Raw genomic sequence first — 9,855 nt, 5'->3', positions numbered from 1 at the left:
CGTGCTCTAACTCCTCAGGGGTCCACCAGTCCTCTTCAGGAAACTCGACTGTGGGATCCACCCCGTGCTCCTCAGATGTATGACCTGTAAAATCATCTAAAAAGGGGGGACCCGTGGGATGAGCTCACTAGCTCAGTAAGTGGTAAGATGGACCACACAACAGTCCACACATCAAAACACAATCATATGCACTACATGTCATGCTATACATTTTAAATCACATCCACCTAAGCAACATCACTAAGTCTTCGGTTTTAGTGCTACTACAGCCACAGTGCGCGTATACCCCAGGTACGAGCCGCGAACTCCATCCCGCGATACGCCCATAGGGCTGTCGGAGAAGGTCCACCATGAGTACTTGGAAAAGTAAAGACAATGCCGTCCACCGGCTCTCAACAGAAATGTAAATGACTGAAATTAAAGGTGCTGACTCCAGCAATTTAAAAGCAGTACGATTGGCCCTCTTGAATGTACCGCCGGGGTTACCGACTGTCCTAAATGACCCGTCGGGTATTATGTCTAACCCCCACAGTGACCCGACGACCGCGATCATTGCTTCCCCCCAAATGATAACCCAACACCTCAACCCCTGTTGGAAAGGGTCGTAGCACGGGATGGTGAAAATCCTAATACCGCATGCGCTCCAATATGATAATAGTACGATTGCATAGTGCCACCGCGTCCCATACCACGGGCCACCAATGCACTCGTTTTCAAGCCGACTACGATATCTAGTCTATCAATGCATCATGCACCATGATGTCCACATTTAACATATAAACATCTCATTCAATTGGCATTTAGAAAATAAACATAGCACACATGCATAACAATGTGAGGAATGACTAATCTACATAGCATATTCATAATGGCATGACTAGACTAGATATAATTAAATAAATGCCAAACAATGCCTAGAAACAAGGCCAAATGTCATCTCCCCACTTATCTGTAGTGTTCAAGGATTCCCGTTCGGTACAGGTGAGATCTGGTGCGAATCGGGTAGGATTTGGTGAACCTAACATAATTGAGCGGGGTTAGTACTTCACCATTTTGAAATCAAAATTAACACGATCCGATGACACAATCATGTTTAGAACGTTAAAAGAAGGTCGCACGTCCGATTTGGGTCCAATCAGACGTAAGAATCACCTTTGGGCCACACGGGTGGGTCAGACAGGTGGGCTGTCTGGCCCACTGGTCCTACCCACCAGTTTGGACAGGCGGGTAGGGGCCCACCGGTAGGGCCCACCGGTCTGGCCCACCGGTTGGGCCAGGGGCCCCTGCTAGGACCGATAGGTAGGGTGGCCCGCCGGTTGGGCTCGTCGGTTGTGCCCGAAGGCCCCTGCCCTCTCAGGTGGGTGCTCACAGGCGGGCTGGATGGCCCACCGGTCCTACCCACCGGTCTTGGCGAAAAAACTGTTGTTTCTTCCCAACTTCCTCCATTCTTTGTGGATTCAAATGGGGGTTTTTCTCAACCCATTCTTCACACTTTCAAGTCTTATAGGATGGCTCTAACCTAGATCTAGGTTAGATTCAAGTTATGGGAAACCATCTTACCTTCTTTTCCCAAGAACAACTTCAAACTCTCCAAATCACTTCAAACCCACAATGCTTCTTCCACCTTGTCAATACCTTTTCAAATCCTTCAAGATCAACACATAAATCATCTATTAAACCTTAGATTCATCATTTCAAAGGGGATTTACAAGATCTCAAGAAATCCTACTCGAATCAAGGGTTTAAGCTTGGGTATGGTGAATGTTCAAGAGACCCAACTTTGCTTACCTCTAAATGTAGATCTAGAGTTGAAGATCACTCCTCCGGCGCCAGAATGGGAAGATCAAGCTTCGGCGCCGCTGAAATCCTTCTCTTCTTCCTCTTCCTTCTCTTCCCTTCTTCTTCCCTTTCTTTTCTCTCTCCTCTTTACTATTTTCACCAGCGTACGGGTGTCATAAATGGAAAGAAAAGAAAATCCTAAATGCTATATATATGCTTCCTAAATAAATGAATAATGCACATGGATGGGTCACTCAAGTGGGTGGGTGCACCCACCTGTCCGCCCACCTGAGGGCTAAAACTTGGGATTTTGACAAAGTTAGGGTCTAGCGCGAACCCCACCCTAGCATACGATGTAGTATACATATATACCTTAAAATACGGCTATAATACCTGCTTTATCCGTACATGGCCTTATGGTAGGTGCATGTACACGGCTTGGGCACTCCCATCTCTTCTGGCACTGGCTCGGACTTGTCAGGCCAGCCGGTGTTTAAGGTCACCCTTGCCATCATAGCCCATAAGGAACCCGCTCTAACTCCCTCTGGTTCGGTTCCGGCATGGTTAAACCGGGTCAACCGCATAATCAGACCGGGTTTAAGAAGTAGGGTATTACAACATATCTTTGGAAAGTACTTATAATTACTGTCCAATGATGCAAAATCAACCAAAAATTTGACTAGGATCCCAGTTAGATCTATGTCCAAAAGTTGGAGGGCATGTAGAATTAGGGTTTTGCTAAATGATGGCCAAAAGTGTCAGATTTGCACCAAATTTTAAGACTAGATTTAACATTATAAAATTATGTTGGCTAAAATTTTTTTAGTCCATTTTAATAATGTTTGGGCATTCAAGTCATTCTAGGGTTAAAACGATCATTTTTTATAGTAAAAAATTCCTAAGTCCTATTTTGGGCTCAAAGCATTGGCAGCAAAAGAGGAAGATTAGGGGTGACAAAATCTAGTGTTTATTACAGTTAATTAGTAGTATCAAACCAAATCATTATAGGATTCTCACATGGAATGCAATTTGTTGTGTCTTAGCCACAAGACTCTCGTTATCGATAATTTGATCTCTAAACCTTAGAGATACTCACCGTCGTAGTTAGACATTCTATGTTTTGTTCTAAAGGTTAATACCAATATTGGCTAATTATCGATGCATTCGAATCACAATGTTCATTTGTGAATGAGAGAGATTCTCAATAAGGAATTCACTTCTTGAATAAAGAGAATATCAAGTGAGAATTCATTCACTATAATTAAAATAAATAAATAAATAAATCTGAGCTCAATGGCAATATTGACACTTGTCATTAGTGATGTTACAATATTCATTAGGATGGGACTTCAATTAATAATAAATAGAGTTAATTACCAAGAGGACATGTATTGAGCATCAAGGATTACAAATATGGTTCCTCATCTCCGTTAGGTTTCCATGAAAGATTGTGAGCCAATACTGAAAGGAGAAGAACCTAGATTCTTTGGGCCAACCTAATCAAAATTATTTAAGCCTTTTATCAGGAATTTTTTTTTTTTTTTTTTTTTTTTTTTGGGTGGGGTGGGTGTGGGGTGTGGGGTGTGGGGTGTGGGTGGGTGGGCGTGGGGGTTGGTTCGGGTTCTAAATCTCTATAAACCATATTGTTGGCTTGGGCAATAAAGAGGTCCATTTATGTAGATATGAGCAATAGCCTAAGAAAAACAATTACATTATCATAATTTATTACAAAATGATCACCCAAACAAAACAAATACCACCACCGTTGGCATGTATAGGATCTATAGTAACAATTTAGTATCAATAGTTGACACTTGTATGTCATATATGTACTTTCTGTAAATATGTATTACAAGGCTTAGGATTTAGTTGAATTTTCTTGGACTAGGTTTGATGAGGCCTTCCTATCAATCAGAAGCTGAACCTCATTATGATTAGGGGAAGTATTTTTTATGGAGGGAGTGTGGTTCCTACACATACATGAGAACTAATGAAAACGCATGAGGAAACATTCACAGGAAAATCATTTTTCCTTTCATTTGGGTTGATCATCATTTTGTCCGCTCCATGTGTCTGGATGGATGTAGTGGCCATACTCCTCCGGAGAAAACTTTTTCCTTTATAATTACTAGGGAGAAGGCCCAACTCTACAAATACCAATTATGATATATCAAATACTAATCAAAATACTTCCGAATGGGCTAATTATATCATTTTTAAAGGGAAAAGTATCTTACTGTCTACAAATTATTTGATGACTGGAAACTCTATTGAAGTAAGCACTAGAAGTTTTCTATATGGATTATAGCTTGTGAAGGTGAAAGGATGGAGCATTAGTTTAGAGTAATTCAGAGGAGTTAAGTCATCTTATTTTGGATAAAAGTACCACTTTGTGGCCTTAGAGTGTTGCTCCTATTTTTTTGGACGTTTATGACCTCGTATCACTAACTACGTTTCTGCTCAAGCCTACCAACAAAGTGTTCTTGCTTAGCTCATTTGGCTTACGTATCTATGAACAGGAAACAAAATATCAACCTAACTAACAACATAGATGTACAAACAGTTTTATTTAATATTTAATTTCTTCTTCTTCTTATGAATTATTAGGGAGAAGGAACTTTGCTCGTCCATGTGGCTCCTGTATTGGCATGCTGGAAAATGGGAGGGCACACAAGTGCATCAACTAAACTAGGGTAGGGTGGTGGTTGATGCCCCATGTGCCCTTCCATTGGTCCACACGCCAATATAGGAGCCATAGGGGCTGGCAGAGTTCTTTCTCCCTTATTATACTATTATTGTATTTATATTTTTTTGAGGTTTGAGAATAAAGGGGGAAGGTTGTGCGAGTAAATATTCACCCATAGCCTATCTCAAAACGTAGTAGATAATGACTGAACTGTTTTCCAATGGTAGCTAATTAGCTTTAGTGAAATGATACAAGCAAGGGAAAAAGATAAGATGAAGAAATGAGACACATGAGTAACATCTAAGGCATCCATCTTTCTCTTAGTTTTCAAATCTTCAAATTAGAAATCCATCTCTTTCTTCAGTTCAAGTCTCAGAATCTATGAACATTCATTTCATGTCTTCGTCCGCCGGATCCATTCTCTCTCTGACAGTTAAAATAAAGGGCGGCGACCGGCAATCCGAGATTATAAACCTCGGCATAGTCTCTAGTATTGAAATTTTGACGCCAAGCAGGAGCATATACAGTCTGCCTACCAAGTTGCTGGAATAACATCAAAACATATCTATGAATTCCAACTGTTGGCTGTGGTTTCTCATAGCACATTATTTCTTGCCCTGAAATCAATTAAGTAATTAAGTGAGAAGCAATTCATATATGGCAAAAGACAATATTGTGCATAATTTGGACTAGACTTGGAAATGAGCTGAGGCAGCCCAATGGGCTTCAAGGCCCATATTCAATGGGGTGGTCTTGGCTTTTGAGTAACACATAAAATCAGCTCAAAATGCTTTGGACAAAGTTTCCCTTTGACCAGTGAGGTTCATCACGCTATCCAAGAGTTTGGATCAAGTCCTCGTATGAGAAACATTCTCGTACGGTGCCTGATTCATATATTAATTCCACTCACTATGAAAACTTATTGTAAGAAGAGAGAGAACAAGTCGACTCCATGCGTGGATCAAGCACTACAGGAAAATGATTCTCGTATGAAGACCCAATCCAGACTCTCGATCCAAGGGGGTTGGAGATCCCTCTCCCCTCTCCCTTCGAATGCCCAGATGAGGTGCAGTGAATGGATTCCCATTCGTGGTGGCTTTATGGGCCTTTTTTTTTTTTTTTTTTCAGTAAGTGGGTGGCCTCCAAAAGCATCTGAATGTGTCTTGAGCATTGCTAATCCCACCAAAAACAGAGATTTTCCTTTTACGATATCTAACTTTATAGTTTATACTTAGACATACCTAAGAGGTGATGTAATGGAATAAAATATTCTGATCCTACGATGATGTAAGAGATATACCATCCTTTATAAAGTGTATATTTAATTTGTCCCAATCAATTGGCCCTACGTAGAAAAGATTCTAAGATTGTGATGATAAACATGATCTCTATGGCCTCTATTGACCTGAGGTATATGCTATGTATCACCATCCTTCAAGTAGCTATCCAAATAAAATCTTCCCAAAAGAAAGAACAATAAGAACAAAAAAAAATATAATAATAAATAATAATAATGAAAATAAATAATTAAAAAAAATAAATTTTTGTCTAGAAAATATAGGTGCGTAAAATGATCACCGTGCTCCTTATAGATTCGCATGACATTGTGTTTGAGCATAAAATCCAAAAAAATAATATCTTCCTAAAAGGAAGAACAATAAGAACAAAAAAAAATAGATTTAATAATAAAAATAAATAATTAAAAAAAATTGTCCAAAAAATATAGGTGCTTAAAATGATCACCGAGCTCTTTCTAGGTTTGCATGACATTGTGTTTGAACATAGAGCATTCCTTAAAAAAAAAAAAAAAAAAAACAGACACTTGCCCTAAAAAATAAAAAAATTGGAAAATTAAAAAGCTATAGGTTTTCTCCAGACAACCAGTGGCAACATTGGTGTATGTGACAATGATGTGTCAGCTGTTAGGTGTTAGGTGTTAGGATTTTATGGTTCAGACTCCAGACATATCCAAGTGAGTGATGGGCACGCACATCACTCATCCTCCATTATTTCCTCTTGGGTGTAAGTAAATGGATGTCACTGTGGACTTTGTGAGCCTCCAATCACAGCTCTCACGAACAATGTCGACTGCTAAAGTTCTTTTTAAGTGTACGGAAACTTGGAATGCCAAATAACAAGTAGCCAACTAAAAAGGTTTGAAAGGTTTAGTTTGAAAGTCATCTCTCTCTCCAAATAACAAGTAGCCAACTAAAAAGGTTTGAAAGGTTTAGTTTGAAAGTCATCTCTCTCTCTCTCTCTATCTCTTTCTCTCTCTGTCTCTCACAATAGGTATGGGGGGTTTAGCTGTTTGGGTTGGATTGATGATGACTGGTCTGGTCAGAGGATGGAATCTCTTCACTAGTTCTCCTAAACCAGATTTTTCTCAAAGAGATATTATGACTTGTTTCCTCATCAAGTCTAAGTCTAGGCCATGGACCTGCAACAAGAGCCAAATCCATCTGACTCATCCCTAGTACTCCTCATCCTTCCATTCAACATAACTCTAGTTGAATTTTGTCTGAGAGCTAGCTCTTGAGTTGCTTCCTTTTCCAAAGTGTATATGGCCCATTGTTGTCTCTGAAACTTGTCTTTCCCAAGGCATAAGGAGGGTACAGTGTAGGGTGATCCTAAGAAAATGGTGGGTGGGACATGAAAGAAGCTACCAGTAAGAGGGTATAGTGTGGTGTGGTCCTGCAACTAATTAGCTAGAATAAATCAACATGATTAGGGATTAAATGGGTTGTTTAATGGATCAAAGAAACTCGACCGACCACACTAATCGAATCGTGCCATCTAATCTGTGACTGTTAACCAATAATCTCTTGCTTAAGTGGTTGAGAAATATATACCTACTTAACATAGTCCACTTATCAATGAACCAACCAAGTTGATAAAAAAAAAATAATAAGAAAACATAAACCATGTCTTTACATTTAAAGTTCATAGTCAATGGCATATTGTTAGATATGCATTTCTTTTAGCAAATCTGGTGGGATGCAATGATAGGATCCTACAGTTTAGGGCACAAATTCGACTATCCGCATCGCATCGTATCGCATCTCATGGCGTAATATTAATAAATTGATTCAATTTAAGGTATGTTTAGCCTTTATCAAACTGTTCTTGAGTCAGGTGGGATCCATTTCCTTTATCCCTAATTAGCCTATATAGGTTACCATAAAACAGCATTAAACTAGGATTCAATCTTTAAAAGAACTTACCAAAAAAGAAATCCTCAAAAGAACTTACCAAAAGATGCCCCTGTAGTTGCAGGAATATCTACTACCAACCTGAAAACCATCATAATTAAGGAGATGGTTAAGAGATTATCAGAAAGCAAGTTCTTAGGTGCAGTAAGTATGGAGAGAAAATAATAGCTTTGAATCCATAGTAATTCAAGTTATAGGTTAATATCAAGGAGTCTGGATCATCTCCTCATATGGTGACCTTCCCAAATGACATCTCACTATTCATGGGGTTTGACTTCTTTAATAAAGGATCTGACCAAAGTCAGAGGGGAGAGGATGATCCCACATGGAGGGTGGGATCCCATGTGGGGAAGGTAACTGCTCTCTCCACATGGGGAGCTGATCCAGACTCAATATCAAGTCCTCATGGTTGCTTCTGTATGAGAGAGAGAGAGAGAGAGAGAGAGAACCAATGCAAATATTCCCTTAAGGTTGGGTGACTTGGGCTGGGTGCATCAGGGTCAACCATGATCTGCAAGATAAACAAACCACTTAACAAGCACAAACTATCTGAAAAAAATATGAGATGTAAATGTAAAGACAGTTCTGCTCATTATATATTGTTTAACTATCCATTGAACCTGAAAGAGATGACAGAAGCCAATATGTTGGTAAGTTGCATTAGTGACTGTCATGCATGCAGGCCCTTTCAACCAAAAATTACAAAAGGAAAAAAAAAAAGGAAACTAATTAAGAAGCCAAGACTAACCAGTGTATAAAAGGTCCTTAGATCATTTCCCCCAATCTCAACCCTAGGTTGGTTAACCACTGCAGAAGGCTTAAATTCACATCCATTGCTAACTTCCCTAGAACCATAGGTGACCCTTAAAGATAATCTTCTGTTAAAAGGGTCAAGCACATCCCCTATTACACGACCAACTACTAAAGGATCCCTTTCTCTTTCCCTTGGCATTATGAGTGAGTATCAGTATCACACAACCAATATAGCAATGTCCCCAACCAAAAATGAAACAACCTATGGCAATGTTGGTGTAGCTCAGCACCCTCAAAGGGTTTGAAAAGGAAAGAGAAGAACTTAGAGAAAGGAATGAAGAAGAGCTTCAAATGGGTAGGGAAGGAGAGACTTGGTTCCATTCAAGAGAGGTTAAGGCTATATTTATATACAAATTATCTGATAGACTCTCCCTCTTTTAGTTTGCTTCCATTCTATGGCTGAATTCTACTTTTCTTTCCAATCCTAGGACTGATCTGTTGTGGCCATATATTATTCTCTTTTCCATTGTAAAAGTAAAGGCAAGTGGGTCCTTTATATTCTAACTGGCTGTTATACGCTGATGCTTTTCAGTCTAACAGATACTATCTGTAATCTTCTCTTGTGGATACGTAGGATATCTATGAAAATACCTAGTACCTGTTAAGGAATATTTGTAAGTGACAATTTCTGGAGAATCCCAGACAGGTAGGGCCCGTTTGGTATGGCAGAATCTCTTTGCAATGAAAGATTTGCAACTCTAAATGCATGGAAAAATCCATTTTTAACAGAAATTTCCCTATTGAAAACCTCCCCCCTAAAAGTGGGGGACCAAACCAAGGCCTAAGAAAAAAGCCAAACAACCCAATCCAGGGGGACCCTACTTAGTTTGGCCATGTGGAAGAATGAATCGATGTGGAAAATTCAACCATTGGATATCGGGGGAATGGTTTGAATGGACTTCAAATATTTTACTCAAATTTAACCATATAACTTGGATGAAATTTTGTTTCTATGCGGGTTGTAGGGACCTTCCTATTACTTAGGCTCGCAGACAAAGAAATGGAATATCGAAGCGTAATTTGGAAAATACTAAAGCCTAGAAGGGTTTTTGTGAACCTAAAAGAGAAGTGAATTATTCCATTTCTTTAGCTACGAGCCCGGAGAGCAGAAAAGTTCTTGCTACTGGATAGCAACAAGTTCTTTTTTTCCATATAACATCCCATGTAATAATGCCACACCCTTCAACGTATGTTCATGTAACCCATCAAGTCCCATGCACCTATTGTCATTAGTCCCAGATTTTTTGATGATTTGTTTTTTGATGCATAGCCAGCTCCACTTACACGAAACTTAGCATGTGACAGAAACTTTTGAGATCTATGTATCCACTAAATTTTATTCTTGTCTGAATGACTAGAAGAACTATG

At 39.4% G+C, this 9,855-nt stretch overlaps 1 protein-coding gene across 1 annotated transcript; it reads right to left on the bottom strand.

Moving 5' to 3' along the window:
- Positions 1 to 4,676: 4,676 nt before the first annotated feature.
- LOC122091252 (protein HEADING DATE 3A-like) lies at positions 4,677 to 8,901 on the bottom strand. The gene is made up of 4 exons (XM_042661118.1): positions 8,423 to 8,901; positions 8,124 to 8,185; positions 7,715 to 7,755; positions 4,677 to 5,082 (listed from the first exon to the last, which is right to left on the bottom strand). The coding sequence occupies exons 1-4, from the start codon at positions 8,624 to 8,626 to the stop codon at positions 4,838 to 4,840; spliced, it is 552 nt and encodes a 183-aa protein (XP_042517052.1). The 5' UTR covers positions 8,627 to 8,901; the 3' UTR covers positions 4,677 to 4,837.
- Positions 8,902 to 9,855: the final 954 nt, after the last annotated feature.

The sequence above is a fragment of the Macadamia integrifolia genome, chromosome 10, assembly GCF_013358625.1.
Source record: "Macadamia integrifolia cultivar HAES 741 chromosome 10, SCU_Mint_v3, whole genome shotgun sequence".
Classification (NCBI taxonomy): domain Eukaryota; kingdom Viridiplantae; phylum Streptophyta; class Magnoliopsida; order Proteales; family Proteaceae; genus Macadamia; species Macadamia integrifolia.
The sequence above is the reverse complement of the archived record's forward strand: the minus strand, read 5'-3'. Positions and strand labels throughout refer to the sequence as shown.

Bases quoted from the DNA above. Each gene is read 5' to 3' on its own strand.
- LOC122091252 (XM_042661118.1), bottom strand. From the start codon at position 8,626: ATGCCAAGGGAAAGAGAAAGGGATCCTTTAGTAGTTGGTCGTGTAATA. The intron at 8,186-8,422 runs GTTAGTCTTGGC...TTTATCTTGCAG, and splicing joins TAAGGACCTTTTATACACTG to ATCATGGTTGACCCTGATGC. The intron at 7,756-8,123 runs GTTCTCTCTCTC...GATGGTTTTCAG, and splicing joins TTAAGGGAATATTTGCATTG to GTTGGTAGTAGATATTCCTG.